At 44.7% G+C, this 17,390-nt stretch overlaps 2 protein-coding genes across 2 annotated transcripts in view; both read left to right on the top strand.

Annotated features, from left to right (window-relative positions):
* PCSK2 (proprotein convertase subtilisin/kexin type 2) overlaps positions 1-17,390 on the top strand; it is a 274,278-nt gene that overhangs the window by 238,590 nt on the left and 18,298 nt on the right. The window contains exons 9-10 of the mRNA XM_027623782.2: positions 14,854-15,069; positions 17,198-17,298. Coding sequence (XP_027479583.1) covers positions 14,854-15,069; positions 17,198-17,298 — 317 coding nt within the window. The remainder of the gene's footprint in view (positions 1-14,853; positions 15,070-17,197; positions 17,299-17,390) is intronic.
* Positions 9,425-10,137, top strand: LOC113938352 (cytochrome c oxidase subunit NDUFA4-like). Its single transcript, XM_035729039.1, has one exon. It carries the CDS (start codon positions 9,487-9,489, stop codon positions 9,793-9,795), a length of 309 nt encoding a protein of 102 aa, XP_035584932.1. The 5' UTR covers positions 9,425-9,486; the 3' UTR covers positions 9,796-10,137.

Below are 17,390 nucleotides of genomic sequence, written 5' to 3'. Positions count from 1 at the left end.
AAGAGCAGTAGAAGTGACTCGTTTTCTGGGATGGCACTGCGCATCCCCTTCCAGGTGGTACACTGAAGGGATTGATGACCAAGCCGGACACTCTGGTTTGTCTCTGAGCTGCAGGAGCAGAGGCCCGGGTGGCTCAACTTAAAGGGTTTCCTGTAGGGATGCACGAGGAAGGACTAGGGCAATGGGACGGATTCGAGCAAGACCTCATACAAGCTGGGACCAGACAGACATTCTGGATCCAACATGGCTGCAGGACTCTGGCCACAGAGTGTGTGGGGACCCCCACGGGGCTCCCACAGTCACAGTGCTTGGCTGTTCTCTCGTGCCTGTCTCTCACTGGCTTTGTGTGTCCCTCTCTGAATCCATTGTTCCTCTTCCTTGGGGCTTATGTTCATGTGCTACCTCTGCGTGGACGGGGCCCCATCAGCAGGCTCGTTTATCACAACCTGTCAGGCTCTACTCCAACTGCCATTTCCCCCACCACCCCCAAACTTAAGGGGAATCTTGGCCCCAAATTAGGGGAGACTCTTCTCTCTCTGGTAGGTTCCAAAACGAGCAAATGTGGTTCCATTGGACAAGTTTAGCACTTGAAGGGTCAGAAGTCAGTCTGAAGTTTGCTAACAGAGCCCCTTTCTTTTCCATTCTGGTAACATCAAGTGGCAGTTGGCACCTTCACACAGCTTTGTAGAGCTCTGAAGAAGTTTCTTCTGAACTATTGAATTCTTTCAGAAGTCTCAATAGAAATATGACACCATATGCTTCTCCTCTGTTATGGGTGGAATTGTGCTCCCCCCCACCAAAATTCATATGTTGAAATCCTAACCCTCCCCCCATCTCCGAATGTGACCTTATTTGGAAATAGGGCCATTGCAGGGGTAATTAATTAAGACGAGGTCATTCTGGAGCAGGGTGGGCCCCTAATCTGATATGACTGGTGTCTCTATTAAGAAAGGTAATTTGGACACAGACACACAGGAACAATGCGCAGAGAACATGAAGGCCGAGATCAGGTTGATGCATCTACAAGCCAAGGAAACCCCCAGCAGCTAGGGGAGAGGCATGGGACAGATTCTCCCTCCCAGCCTTCAGAAGGAACTAACCCTGCCGACACCTTGACTTCGACCTTCCAGAACAGTTATATATACAATTTACAATATCTTTCTGTGGTCTACACCACCCATACCTTGTTATAGCAGCCCTAGAAAACCGTGCACCTTCCAGTGTTAGAATAGAGATTTGGCCAGACTCCAGCAGTGCAGAAACAACGTGGTCACTTTTTCAGTTACCCTTGATGTCAACTGGCTCCCTCTCAGATAGCTAAGATAGCTGAGCATTGATCCACTTCTTACAACTTACTCTCATCTGGCACCTCAAGAGGCAGCCTTCCTTCACTCTCTAACATCATTCCTTAAAGGAGAAGCTTGCAACAATTCCCATGATGCCATCAGCATCAGCCCATCTGAGACAGCCACAAGGGGCCCCTGACATTTGAAAGGCACAGTACCGTTTACAGAGGGACTTACCCACAGGATCGGCAGGTGGGGGTAAGAGGTGGTGCCACCGCCCCATTTCAGTGCCTCAATGCTTTGGAGTTTTTAGGATGAAACTTTAGACACACAAACAGCTTGTTTGCTTATTGTATTGTTCACTGTGTGGCTGGAGAGAAATGGTTGCACGTCCAAGGACCCAGGACCAGGTGACAGTACCCTGGGAACACTTGGCAGATGTCCTCCTTCCCCAGCAGACAGGGATTTCCACCGAGAAGCATTTTTTTTGACACCCAAGGCCAAAAGAGAGACATGTAGGTGACATCTGCCCTCAGTCTGAGTTTACAACGCACATGGCATTCAATGCAGCACATTCCCAAGTGGCTCCTGTCATTTTCCACGGACTTCTGAACTGTTCCCCACATCTCAAGTCTGGGTATTTCTCTCTCCTCCATCTGTAGCCTCCCCTGCTGCAACTAGAAAGGCCCTTTCAAGTGTGATTGTTCTGGAAAGCATGCCAACTGTGCCAAAACTTAAAGAGAAAAATTGTTATGACTTATCTTCAGATGACAGCGTGTAAATATTTTAGAAAGTGAAGTGAGTATGATGAAAAATACATGATTTCTCATTCGACTTTCCCCCAAGCTGTGGGAATGGTTCTTTCCTTGTTTCAGGGTGACATTTTTTTGGACAGAATTGTAGAATCTCGTGCGTGATGGTGTATTATACACGAGCAGAGATTTCCTCTCAGTTATCTGGTCTACTCTAAAGGGAAGTCCACCTCGGAAACGTAGCTCCACCTAAACAAAAGAGTCAGATAATTACCTAGTACACAAAGGTAGGTCTTACGCTTGTCTTTGAATTTTAGCATCCTGTGGGTAGGTTTTGTTTGACCGACATAGCAATGATAAAGGAAGAGGAAGAGGAAAAGGAGGCTGAGGGACCTTTTTGGGGATGTGCTGTTTGCCACAGACCCCACCACTCCCAATTGTATGACCTCTGTTTTGCACATAAACATCACCTACCTGGCTCCTTACAGATCTGAGTTTGCATTTCCTATATTTGTTCAGTAAATACTTAAGGGAGGCGGCAAGGAGCAGAGAAGAGAAAAGGAAGGGAAACTTTTTTCCCTTTATTTGTTTTTTCCTCTTTATAGTCTACATGTTGACCATACAATAGAAGCATTTCTCACATTTTATATGGGAAGAAGGTGACAGTCATAGACCCCTGAATTATGAGATACCCAATAACTGACTTCTTTCTTAGTTTGGGATCCCGTAAAAGCAGACCCTGAGACAAGGATTGAGTTCATGTAGTTGCTTTGGGAGCCAAAGGGAACACCAGTAGTGAAGGGGGAGGTATTACAGGGAAGAAAGGTAACACACAATGAAGAGTATGTTACCAAGCCAGCTACCACTGTGAACAACTGGAGCTTAATCCCACTGGGAAACTGGAAAACCATATGAACACCCCCTGGAGTCATCCCGGCCAATGGCAAGGGAGCTGGGGCAAAAGTCATGGTTGACATAAATGCCACAGCACTTTTGGCCCAGGGGTAGGTGTGCAGAACAGGCTCTTGGGAGAAAGCCCTTCTACAAAGAGAGGCCTATGCTGGCATTTGGAAATGCCCAGTGCATGGAAGGTCTAAGGGATGTGGGCTAACACCCACTGCCACCTACTACAGTCTCCAGAGTGCAGTTTGAGAAAACCTAATCTGAGGATTAGAGTCTTTGCTGTCTGGGTAATAAAGGACCAGTAGGGTGACGTGTTTGCTGGTCAGAAAGACGCAGGCCTAGCAGAGACTGGGGGAGTAACAGAGCCCGAGTGTTGAGGGATCACAGGGTCTGATGTTGCCCTGACAACCAGAAGGGGCATTCAGACAACACTAGAGGGCCTTGAAAGTGACAGTTGGTTCATGAACTTCTTTCCACACCTTGAGGAAGTGCAGCTACCCAGGGCAACCATGGTATGTCTGTGGTTGGCTCCGATGGCTATACCCCAACCTCTTATTAATCGTGGTTCAGGGTTGCTACTAGAAGGAGTATCTCAGGGATATTTAAAGATAAGCCAGGCACAAGGTGAGACACAGGTGAGACGGAACATTGATTGTTTATCAGGCAGTCCCTGGGGGATTGAGCGAGCAGAAGCACGGATCCCAACTCTTTGGGCTGGAATGTACGAAGGAGGGATCACTTGCAAAATGGTGGCTTGAAAGGCACCTCGCAGGCAAGGGGGGCAGAGGGCTGCCCAGGGAGACAATGATGAATTTGGCATTGGTGAAGCAAAGCCTTAGTGCAGCCTGCTGGAATTTAATCAGAGCAGTGGGTCTGACACGGTGGCAGTGAGTGCCGGGGCCTCTGGCAGGCAATAGATACCTCCTGCCAAGGAGCTCTCAGGAACACTCCATGAGCCCTGATTTATGCTCTGAAACCAAGCAAAGGTTCACAATTGGGCAGGAGCTGCCAAAGTGTGGAGTCTGCGATCCAGTCTGAAATGAAGGTTGCAGTTACAGTCCCTCCTTTCATTTGTGATAAAGAGAAATGGAAGAAAAGGCTGCTTGGTGGCTTTTGGGTGATTCCTCTCAAGTGCTGGCCAGCCTGAGGTGGGATGGCCAACCATCTTGGTTTCCCATTTTTAGCACTGAAAGTCCCACTTCCGAGGAACTCCCCAGTCCGGGCAAACCGCCAACATTCAGTCACTCTCCCTGTGGCCATATTGGGGGTGGTGACTTACCCGAACCCAGAGAAAACCCCAACCAGCTTGAGGGATTGACATGAATGTACACCCTTCACCAACTCCCGTGACATCAAAAAGGTTCATCATGGTGTGTTTGGATCCTGCTAGAAATGAGACAGGATTGCGTAAGGGTCTTCCCTCCAGAGTGTAAATGTGGCAAAACAGGTAGTAATTAGAGGTGACTACAGTAGGCACCATTAAACATGGCCTTGAGTGAAGGATATAATCAGAAGCCAAGGGCAGTGAACCATCCTCGGGTTGGCTTTTCTGGAGATCGTGACACCCCCAGCACGCTCTTGAACTCCCAGGGGAACCTGATGGGGACACGAGGCAGACGCTGTGGTCCTGGTGCCATGGCTGCCTTAGCACAGCTGCTGCTCACAGCTCCAGCCAGCCATGGCGTCCTGCTCACCAGCCAGCCAGCCTCTCACTGCTCCTCTGTGTGAGGACCTGCGAGGCACCGCTGGAGTGTGCTCCCCAGTGTGCACACAGCCCCAGCCATGAGGAGTTAACACCCCAAGGGCAACCGCCCAGCTGCACTGTCCTGGTGGCCGGGTCCCAGGGGCTCTCCAGAGAGACTGACCCCAGCTCCCACAGGGAGAACCTGCTCATCAGCTCACACTTGGTTGGCTTTTCTCCCTTCCCCGTTTCATGTTGCCCTGTCCCTAACATATGCTTCCTGCGATCACCTCCCGCCAAATTAACTACTACTCCCTGGTCCTTATCTCAGTGTCTGGTTTTAAAGGAACATAAACTGGGGCCAACCCCTTTCTCCTATAGGTGTCACGAGTAGCTGTCTGAAAGTAAGCCTAGCTCTTTACAGGAGGATCCATTGACCCATCGTCCCCATTGAAGGACTTCTGTGAATTCACCACCACCTCCAACACTGAGTACAGAAAAGAATAGAAGTGATAAATAATGAACACATTAAATAGCTGTATGGAAATATAATTCAATTACTGATATTGTGACAGAGAGGGACTTTCTAAGCATAAAAGCAAAGGGGAAAATATTTACCAAAATAAGTAATAAATATTACTACATAAAACCTTTCAAAATTTCTGCAGGTCTGGTCATTGTTAAAGCTCAGCAATGGATCCATGGGGATTCATTATAGTATTCACTCTACTTTTGTTGTGCTTAACATTTTTCAGATTAGAAGGTTTTTATTCATCCCCAAAAATAAAAAGCAATTCAGTAGGTGGATAAGTTGTCAAGAATAAGAATACACATTTCAGGAAAAATGAAAACAGCAGCTGCTCTAATATTATACAGATGGCTGCTTGTGGCTTGGGATAAAAATTCCAGGGACTACATTACACAGATTTCTTTTAATGCTATATCTGCTAGAAGGCAAATAGAAGGGAACATGATGAATTGTATCAGTCAGGAGAGGCTACATTATGCTGTGGTAACAAAGCTCAGAAAGCTCAAACCACAAAGCTTCGTTTCTCATTCAGCTACACATCACCATGGTCAGTAGGGGGCTCTGCTTATCATAGTTTCTCGGGGAACAGAGCTTACATCTGGGACATTGCTAGTCACTGTGCAGAGGGAAAGAGGGTGTTCTGCAGCATCTGGAACTGATGGTTCAGCCTAGAAATGACACTGTGTATCAGCCACTCCCACTCAAACCTCATTGATTAAAATGGCTTACAAGACCCCACCCAACCACAAAGGGATCATGGACCCAGAGAGTGGACAGCTAGAAATATATGCCATATAGCACCGGTGACTACCACAATGAGCCCAGAAAAACTGCTAGGTGACTCAAAAGGTAACCAGTGATCTAGTGAGGACAAACACAAATGTCAAAGATGTTTGTGAATAGTTTGAGTAAAATTGTTCAATGAGCTGTGAGTGCAGAAAGGCAATATTTGTAAATCAGTACATTGTTTTATGTGGTAGTTAAAATATGTATTTGCAAAAAATAATAGGTTTATGCAATATAGTGGGAAATTTTCTGCAAGTCAAAATGCAATATATAAAAGAAAAGATTAGGTAAATATATATGTAATATAAATGACAGAAATTTGGCTAAGATCCTTAATATAGAAAGAGCTCTAACAAATCAACAAAAAGAAGATGAAAGAAAAAGATAGGCAAAGCATATTATCTTTGGGGCTTGGTGCTTTGCTAAGCTATTCATAAAGAACCAATACAAATGATCAATAAGGATGCAAAAAGATAAACTCAACTGGTCGTGGAAAAATATATAACTCAAAACAACAAGGTACCATTTTTGCCCACCAAATGGGCAAAATTAGTTTTTAAAATGTATGATGCTAAAACTTGACCCGCGGGGGCTGACTATGGAATTCTTATACATTGTTGGTAAAAAAATAAATTGTTAACAATCTTTATAAAGAGTAGAAGCATGGGAATATGGATCAAGAATCTTCAAACATTCATTCCTTTTTACCCTGAATTCCCCCTTTTAGAAATTCTGCCTAGGGCACCTGGGTGGCTCAGTCGGTTTGAGCATTGGACTCTTGCTTTGGGCTCAGGTCATGATCTTGGGGTCCTGAGATCAAGCCCCACATCAGGCTGTGTGCTCAGTGCAGAGTCTGCTGGAGATTCTCTCCCTCTCCCTCCCCTTCTGCCGTTCCCCCCACTTGCACACGTGCATGCCCATAGTCTCTCTCTCTCAAATAAGTAAATAAATAAAGTCTTAAAAAAAAAAGAAAGAAAAGAAATTCTGCCTAAGGAAATAAACAGAAATACAAAGACATATAAAATTATGTTCATTTGGAACTTTAAAGCTTAGAAACAGCCTTCCATGTATGTCTAAGAAAAGGAGTAAATAAATTATGGAATGGCTACTTAATAAAACTAATAAAAATTACAGCATAGAGGAATATTTCATTATAACAGGAAATGTTAATAACATAATAGCAAAAATACACTTGAAGCTGGGCCACAAAAGTGGATATATTTTATGATCCTAATTTCATATCACCAGGGATTTTCTATTCACGGAAGATTATAAAGGATTTTTATTTTCCTCTTCAGGGTCTAGATTTCATTTATTCCTATATAAATATGATTTTTGCAATAAAAAATGCAGTAACTTTTTTTTTAAAGTATGTCAATGTTGTATTAAGAGGTCAAGGTGACTGGAAAATAAAAAATTAGTATAACTGAGTGGTTAGGGAGAGGCAAGTTATAACAGGCTTGCCTCCCTAGTATCTGCAAGCAGGTAACACCAGTTGGGTCGGGGCCTGGTCTGGTCATTCGCCCAGATCACTAGGCACTGGTGAGCAGGAGGGACGGACTCGCTTTAGCCCCACGCTTCCCGAAGTGGGATTTTCACCTCCTGGGGCTGGTGATGTGTTGGGCGGGGGTACATAGGACCACAGCACCAGTCTCTGGCTAGAACTTTACTTTAGCTGACGGTAAGCAATTTGTGACATTATTTTTATATTATGAACAAAATACAAAATCTGGTGCTCGCTTCGGCAGCATATATACTAAAATACAAAATCTGCATGAACTTTTAAGAAATTTGGGCGGGGGGGAGTGATGTCAGCATCATGACAGCGTGAGTCATTCCCTTTGTTTCTCCCCTTTAATTTACAACAAGTAGGGCATCCATAGCCCAGTAGGGGTTCCTCTGCACAGCACACCGGACTCCAGAGAGAATCTAACATCTTTACTTCTGAAGGTGGGTGGATTGGACCTTGTGGAGGAGACAAAACCAAGAGAGCTACAGCAGAACAGGGGTAGCAGCAACAGTGGCGCCTATAACCCCAGTGACCTTGGCAGTGGCAGTGGCAGTGGCCCCAGAGACGAAGGTATCCCCAGCAACCCCAGGCAGCAGCAGCCCCTGTGACCCCAGCACACCTGGCAGCAGCCCCAGCAACCCTGGCAACTTCAGCGCTGATGATGATGCTCGTGCCCAAGTAACTATGACAGCCTCAGTGACCCCTCCAGAAGAGCAGGTGGAGGGTGGAACCTGCGTGCTCCCAAATACAGCCATAAAGCTCTTAGGGAAGAAAGAGGGTGGGGTGGGGTGGGGGGGGGGAAAAAAAATCTGTGCTATATCGCCACCTGCTGGAAAACAAAAGAAAGGCCTTTCATTCCCAGCCTGTTGAACTGTTAAAATCAAAGTAAACCAAACTTTACCTAAATGAGAAAGGTATTCCCTACTTCAAATGCACCAGCAGAGGCACATCTCATCAAACACCATGAAAAATCACAGTAATACGGTATCACCAAAAGAAAATGACAGTTCTCCAGCAACCAACCTCCAAGCCACAGAAGATTAGGATCTAACTGATAGAGAATTCAAAAGTAGCTGTTATGAAGCAATTCAGCAAGCCCCAAGAAGACGCAGAAAGGCAATTTAATGAGCTCAGGAATAAAATTAACAGAAGGGGTACTTTGCCAAGAAGATTGAAATTCCGGAGCTGAAGAACTCAGTAGATGAGATGAAGAATGCATTAGAAAGTATTGAAAATAGAGCAGATCAGATGGAAGAGAGAATAGATGAGCAGGAAAATCGGAATCTAGAAACAATTCAGGTGGAAGAAGAGAGAGAACTAAGATTTTTTAAGAAGCATAGAAACCCTACAAGAGCTATCAGACTCCACTAGGGGGACCAACATAAGAATAATGGGTATACCAGAAGGAGAAGAGAAGGAAAGGGGGACAGACGGGTTATTTAAAGAAACAGTAACTGAGAACTTCCCAAACCTGAGGAAAGAACTAGAAAAAGCCAATAGGTCCACAAAGCTAATAGGTCACCTTACTATCTGAATGCTGGAAGACCCTCTTCAAGACATATTATCATGAAGCTGTCAAAAACTGATGATAAAGAAAGACTCTTAAAGGCAACTGGGGGCGTCTGGGGGGAGGAAAAACATAACCTACAAAGGAACCCCCAACAGATTATCAGCAGATTTCTTCAACAGAAATTCTACAAGCCAGTGAAATGTCATATTCAAAGTATTGAAAGATAAAAATTTCCAACCGAGAATACTCTATCCATTAAATTGACCCTTCCAAATGAAGGAGAAAAGCAAATGTAAAGCTGAGGGAGTTCACCACCACGGACCTGCCTTACAAAAAAATGTTGAAAGGAGCTCTTCTACCTAAAATGGAAAGACAGAAATACCCCAGATTCTTACTAAAATGATAGATAGAGTCAAAACTATAACCTTTTAGAATAGGGAGTTAAGTGATTGTAGCATAAAGTTTAAAAGAGAAAAGCATTAAAAATAAATATAGGACATCCGTTCATCCTCAGTGTAGGGATGACTTAATGCCGGGCCTTCCATGTTTGGTTTTTTCTTCTCCTGGACAGGAGGCCTCGGCTGCAACCATGTTACGCCAGATCGTCAGTTGGGCCAAGAAGCATCCGAGCTTGATGCCCCTCTTCGTATTTTTTGGGGCAGGAGGTACTGAAGCAGCGCTGTATGTCTTGCGCCTGGCATTGTTCAGTCCAGATGTCAGTTGGGATAGGAAGAATAATTCAGAACCCTGGAACAAACTGGGTCCCAGTGATCAATACAAGTTCTACTCAGTGAATGTAGATGACAGCAAACGGAAGAAAGAAGGTCCAGACTTCTAAACGAAATGTTTCACTATTAAGCTGCTTAGAATGAAGGTCTTCCAGAAGCCATCCGCACAATTTTCCACTTATCCAGGAAGTATTTCCCCTCTAAATGCACGAAATCATGTTGGTGTATTGTGTTGGGGTTTACACTGAATAATAAATATCTGAAACTTGATCTGTGTCACTATTTAATGCTGAAAATCTTCTCTGAACTCTCTAACTAGGGTATAGGAAATAAACTTAGAATTTAAGGAAAAATAAATAAGTATAGCCACTACAATTTGGCAACAAACTCACAGCATAAAAGGAGCTAATTTGTGATGACAAAAGCATAAAAGAGGAGGAGGGAAATGCCAGAATCTGTAGAGTCAAATGAAGATAAGTTGTTATCAGCAGAAAAAGGACTATTTTATCTATAAGATGTTTTATACAAACCTCATGGGAACTACAAAACAAAATCTAGAGCAAAGACAAAGCACTTAAAAAGGCGGGGGGAGGGCAGGCGGGGGGGACTGAGCAAATTATCATAGAAAACCACCAACCTAAAAAGTAAATAAACTGAAGAAAAAGAAACAATGGAGATTCAAAACAACCTGAAAACAAAAGATAAAATGGCAGTAGTAAGTCCTCATATATCAATAATCACCTTAAATGTAAATGGATTGAACTCACCAATCAAAAGGAACAGAGTGTCCGAATGGATTAAAACAAAGACCCAATTGTACGCCGCCTTCAGGAGACTCTTCTCAGCTCCAAACACATACACTCAAAAGTGAAGGGACAGAGGATGATACTCCACGAAATGGTAGCCAAAAGAAAGTGGGTGTAGACATACATACATCAGACAATATAGACTTCAAGACAAAATTGGTAACAGGGGACAAAATGGGTCATTATATAATTATGATAAAGGAGTCAGTACAGATCTTCCTCACTTATGAGAGGGTTACATCCTGATAAATCCATCACAAGTTAAAAATATAAGTTGAAAATGCATTTAATACACCTGACCTACCAAACATGATAACTTAGCCTAGACTACCTTAAATGTGCTAACAACACTTACATTAGCCCACAGCTGGGCAAAATCATCTAACACAAAGCCTATTATAATAAAGAGATGAATATCTCAGGTAATTTCTTGAATACTGTACTGAAACTGAAAAGCAAAATGATTGTATGGGTACAGAATGGCTGTACATGTATCGATTGCTTACCTTCATGATCGCATTGCCACAATAGATCATAAGATAGGCCACAAAACTAATCTTAGCAAACTGAAGAAGATTAAAATCACATCATATCTTCTCTGACCACAATGGCATGAAATTAGAAGCCAACCAAAAGAAAGTGAGTAGATCTTCAAATATATGGAAACTAAACAGCACATTTCTAAACAACCAGTGGGTCAAAGAAGAAATCAAAAGGAAAACAAATTATGTTGAGACATATTAAAATGAAAATGCATCATATCAAATTTTGTGGGATGCAGCAAAAGCAGTTCTAAGAGGAAAGTTTATAACAATAAACACATATATTTTTTAAGAAATTAGAAAAATCTCAAACAACCTAACTTACACCTCAAGGAACTAGAAAAAGGAGCTAGACAAGCCCAAAGATAGCAAAAGAAAGGAAATAATAAAGGTCAGAGCAAAAATAAATGAAATAAAGACCAAAAAAAAAAACAGCAGAAAGGATCAGCAGAACTAAAAACTGTTACTTTAAAAAGATAAACAAGTTTGACGGCTAGACTAATTCTTTAGCTAGACTAAGAAAAAAAAAGAGAAGACTCAAATAGCTCTTTTTTTTTCTTTTTTTAGTTTCATGAGTGTCTTCATGTGGCTAACATAAATGGTGCTGCATGTAGGCTTGCTGTAAGGATTAACCTGTAGTTAATATATAAAGTATTTAGAGAAGTTCCTGGCATACAGTAAGTACCATAGTAGTGCTTCTTCTGATTATCACCTTAGTTTCTTCCACTGTACTGTCCAATTGATTATTGTTGGAATACGGGTCATAGTTGTTCTGTCTCAGTTTCTGCCCAGCTCCCATTCAGTAAAAGCTAGGAGCAGAACTGGATCTTGGGGCATCATTTTAACAGGAAAATGAGGTGTACCAATAACAGACCCATCCCACACGGTTATAAGAGACACACTTCTAGTCCTATTATAGATGCCCTTTGCCCGGGCGACTGTCCCCAGACTATTTGGGGACTGTTTGGTGCTGATACCCAATCATTAGAACCATGGATGTAACTATTGCTTTTACTATTTACCCGATGCAAACACACACACACACACACACACACACCTTAGGAAAACAAAGCTTGATATTCCTAGGAATCCCAGTATTCTTGTGGACAGGTCTGACAGTCCAATGCAAAACTAATGTTTGCTGCTTACTCTTCAGAAATAGGCTGACAGTTGTACTCTGTGCATCAGTGAGCGAGCCCGCATACCAAACTGCCCCAAAACTCAGTAGTTTAAAATAACTACCATTTACATCCTATTCCCGGGTCTCTAGGTCAGCTGGGTTGTTCTGCCGATCTGGGCCAGCCTCAGCTCCTCCCAGCTGGTCTCACTCGTGCACCTGCGGTCAGCTGGAGGGTGAACTACAGATGGGCTAGTCTGGGGTGGCCTCCTTCACATCTGCTGGGTGTTGGCTGTCCGCCAGGGCAGTGAATCTTGACTGGGCTCTGTCTATCATCAACCAGAAGGCTAACTCAGGTTTGTTCCCTGGTGCGACAGAATTGAGAGAGAACAAATATATACAGAGCTTCTTGAGACCTATGCTTAGAACTGACAACAGCACTACTTTCTACCACTTTCTCTCGGACAAAGCAAAGACAGGAAGCCAGATTCAAGGGGTGGAAAATAGACCCCTTTCCTTGGCGGGCAGGACTGCAAAGTCGTATTGTAGAGGGGGCATGAATACAGAGAAGCCTGAGGAATGAGAGTCACAGTCGTCTCCCGCACACTCGACACCATGATGACAATGCTTCTGGTGCTGATTTCCTTTTAGCAAAGGTTGCTTTGTCTCACTAGCAGCCCAACTGTGGACTGGGTCTGGGGAAAGTTCCACATTTGGTGGGCTTCACCCATTTACCCTGATTCACACCTGTTTCGCTATCACTGGGTGCCACTGCTTGACGTTGAGCCCCAATCTGAGTCTGTTTGAGAGTGTGATCCCCTGCACCAGCTGTCAGGATGATACATTTCCCTCTCGGTCCTGGTTTCTGAGAGCAGTTGCTGGTTTCGATGGAGTTTTCCAGGATAGATTTACCAAGACGCAGCAGATCATTCTTAGTTGGTGGCTGAATAATAAATCTTTGTTGATGTATCGACTCCATCAATCACGGGCTAATTAACTCCAAGTCCTGTTAGAAGCAATCGAAATGTATTTTCTCGTTGTCAGGCGGCAGACAGATCTTGGGGGTAATCCCGTCATCTCCCAGCCTTCTGGCATCTCTGCCCTTAAGCTGCTGAGTCAGGACCATAGATCCCTGGTGGCCACGCAGGGACAGACTTTTTCTGCCACAGCAATATGTCTTCTCACCCTAGAGAGTTACCGAGCCATCCTCGGCCAGGCTGTGGAGAGAGGGGAGGCTGTACACTTGCCCCCACCCCCCAACCACATGGCTGCTCTGCTCTGCCCACCGGGCCGGCAGGGGCACAGGGGAGCCCCAGTCCTCCTGCCCCCAGGGTCAGAACATAGGAAGCCAGAGGGAATGGCCACTCCTGGGTTGTGGAGGTAGAGCGAATAGCCCTGGAAGACAGAGAACAGGGAAAGAAAAAGATAGGCAATAAGAACCTGGTTGAAAAGAAGAGCAATGGGGCGCCTGGGTGGCTCAGATGGTTAAGCATCTGCCTTCGGCTCAGGTCATAACCCAGGGTCCTGGGATGGAGCCCTGCATCAGGCTCCCTGCTCCACGGGGGGCCTGCTTCTCCCTCTCCCTCTGCTTCTCCTCCTGCTCATGTTCTCTCTCTCTGTATCTCTGTGTCTCGAATGAATAAATGAATCTTTGAAAAGAAAAGAAGAGCAATGTGAGCGGTAGGTATTTATAACTAAGCTTGCTGTTCATAACTAATTAGCATATGGCAATAACCATTGTGCATATCATTATGTATTTAAAGTTACTTTTGTTTATATTAAACTTTCTTCTTCCTATATTTGGTGTTCCCTTACACAGGTTAAAATATCATATAATATTCTGTTTAAAAGAATTCTAGGGGCACCTGGGTGGCTCAGTCAGTTATGAGTCTGACTCTTGATTTTGGCTCAGGGTTATGAGATCAAGTCCCGCATGGGGCTCCATACTGGGCGTGAAGCCTGCTTGGGATTCTCTCTCTCTCTCTCCCTCTCCCTCTGCCCCTCTCCCCCTGCCCCTCTCCCCCCCAAAAAGAATTCTAGTATGATCCAATCAGGTAAATATGTAAATATACACACACGTGTGCATGTATATACATATGATTTGGAAGATTTATATATTTTGGAGTAAAATGTGTATTTTGAACTTAAAATATCTACATATATATGTGAATGTATATATAAAAGACATATGACTATCTATAAAATCAAAGATAAATATAAATATCTTTTACATCTTCTAGAGCTAAGTATAAACATATATGTACATTTACATTTTTGCTGAAAATTGTCTGAAAGGAGGAATAAGAAATGAGTAATAATGGTTGCAAGTAGGAAGAGTTTTTCTTTAATTTTCCTTTCTATATACTTTGGTTTCTTACCATGAGGATGGACTACTTTTATAGCTTTTTAAAAGCAGTTTACTTGTAAATTCTAAGGTGATTCTGCCAGCTTTTCTTACGGTGTTACCCTCAGCTCAAACCGTAAATTTGGGTAACTTTGGACACAAGAACGAGAATTCTCAGGACCCCAGGGTTAGGAGGGTGGTTCTGCAGGGGGATGGAAACGCGCGGAGCCGCTGAGGAAGCCCCGGTCCTGAGCTCCCCCGCTGGCCGCCCTCTCCCCGGGCCGGGATCCCGGCAGCTCCGGGGCTGGCGCGTGCGGGACTTGGTGGCCTCTCTCCCTGTCCCCGCTCGCCTCCCCCAGGGCCGAGGCGGCAAAGGCAGCATCTATGTGTGGGCCTCCGGGGACGGTGGCAGCTACGACGACTGCAACTGTGATGGCTACGCCTCCAGCATGTGGACCATCTCCATCAACTCGGCCATCAACGACGGCAGGACGGCCCTGTACGATGAGAGCTGCTCCTCCACCTTGGCCTCCACCTTCAGCAACGGCAGGAAGAGGAACCCCGAGGCTGGCGTGGTGAGTGTGGCCCCCGACCCTCGGGGAGGCGGTGGAGAGCGCCCCCGCTGCGTAACGTCAGGCACGGACACTGGGTGACGTTATGCACCACCACCGGGTGCCTCACCGGAGGAAGGGGCTGTCCCCTCCTACCCTCAAAGAGCCAGCATCTGTTCTGAGGCCCCGGAGATCCATTGTCTGTCTTCCGGGCCTGATAATGCTTTGTTACCAAGGTAGAGCCATGGAGTGTGCAAGTTGGAAGCAAGAATTGTGATCCCTTTCCAGATCATTTTCCATAGTCTTTCTTGTTTATTGTTTTGCCTTGCGAAAAAATGATGAACTCTGATGATCAAGAAGTTGCCCCAGCACTCCACTTTTAAAGAGAGCTAATATTAAGAACTGGGCCAGCACACCATCACGCCAAGAGCCAATCTGTTTATTACAGTAATTAAAAAATAGCATCCATGGATGGATTTCTTTGAGTCTATAAGCCCTCTGGGCACACACATGTATTTTTTCAAGGCAAGAGTAGTGGTTTTCACCATATTTTAAAATATGTCCATGATTGAGAAAACAAAAAGTTTAAGAATCCCAGACTTAGATTATTTATTGCGTTCTTCTGAGCAGCACTTCCTTCCTGGGCAGCTTGGTAACATGGTGAATTTTCCAAGTCCCCTTAAAATATATATCTGGAGAACATAATGAATCTTTTTGGATCTCTTCCTCTCTCTGGGTGTCTCACTCACATATCACCTCTCCTCAGACCTCCCAGCCTGGAATTTGGTAGGTGGTTCCGTAGCCCTGCTGAGCTACATCTTGACCAGCCACCCGCCTCGGCTGGGGTCTCCCAAGGGAGAACGGGAACTCAGAACACAATCATCGTTACCAACCAGTGCTCCAGTCCCAAATTCCTGCCTGGATTCTACCTCGGCAAGCTGTCCTGGCTCTCATGGAACCAGGAGATCCCTTAACCTAGAAGGGACACAGACTTTACCTGGCTCCCTCCTTGGTCTTGTGGAGGACAGCGAGTGTGCCTGCTCCTCCCAAGCAGGAGGAGGCTTCAGCCTCTCCTATCTTAGGGGAGCTCTATGGACAGAAAAGGAGAAGAGCAGAGCAGAAAGGAAGTGAGGGAGTCCCCAGTCCTGTTGTGCTTGTGATGTTTCACCCCTCCCCCTACAAAGTGTCACTCCCTACCCCAAGGGTGTCACTTTGTCCTCACCTTTATCTAAGATTCTCTTTCTGCTTGGACTGGAGAAGGGCCTTGAGTTCGATCTGAATATTGTCATTTTCCCCCAGTAGATGCCTTTAAACCTCCCTGATACTTTGTTCTTCAAAATCATAGGCCCATGTGAGGATCCTACAGACAAACAGAGGAAGAAGGAGAATTCATGTGGTTTATGTGTGATTGTAATGAAAACTCTGGCTTTCACCCTGGCTCATTGAAAATGAGGGTTTTTTTCTCTTTGTGAAAGTCCTTTAAAACCTGGTTGATCGGTCTCCCCACTTAAGAATTGTGGAAGTGATTACTCACACATCTGTTATCTTGGCTTCCTGAGTCCCAGCCTCTCTCCATATGATACAGAGAAACATTCTCCTTTTAATGGCCTGTCCTTCCAGGCAGACTTCAGCTGAGCATGTTTATTCTTCCCTCTTTGGGAATGCCACCTTTTCCTTTGTGAAGGGAAAAAGATGATACAACGGCATTTGGGTTTTCCAAACCAATCCCAGTGCAACAATACTCACCATTGCATTGACTCGGTGGTAGTACTGACTTGTCATCTTCCACCTGTAAGTTTTCCTTTCAGAATCCGGGAAATAAAAGTCTCTCTAGTCTCTGGAATAACTGCAAATATGCTTCTCTTGAAACACTTGACTTGTTTTTATCTCGTGAAACACTTGACTTGTTTTATCTTGTGAGTACTGTAACTGTAACTGATTGTCCCTTTTTGCATGGGCTACTAGGAAGCTCAAATAAAATGCATGGCAAGATAGATAGACGGATGCTAAGCTTATTGTTACCTTTATCTTAATCTTCTTCAGAACAAGGCAGAGTTTAAATGAAAGAAACAGATAATACTCTGCTTCGTATTGTTTTGGGATTCAAAGTAGAGTGACTTCTTCATTCATTACTGAACATCTTCCCTTCCAGGCGACCACAGATTTGTACGGCAACTGCACCCTGAGACATTCTGGGACATCCGCAGCTGCACCCGAGGCAGCTGGAGTGTTTGCACTGGCTTTAGAGGCTAAGTATGTTTCCATCTCGGGGCCGAGGGTGGACTAACATGTGTCTCTCCACCCAATCCCAGGTGTCCATGGAGGCAAAAGTGGGTGTGAGAGCC

This window comes from Zalophus californianus, chromosome 8 (assembly GCF_009762305.2).
Source record: "Zalophus californianus isolate mZalCal1 chromosome 8, mZalCal1.pri.v2, whole genome shotgun sequence".
In the NCBI taxonomy this organism is placed as follows: domain Eukaryota; kingdom Metazoa; phylum Chordata; class Mammalia; order Carnivora; family Otariidae; genus Zalophus; species Zalophus californianus.
The sequence above is the reverse complement of the archived record's forward strand: the minus strand, read 5'-3'. Positions and strand labels throughout refer to the sequence as shown.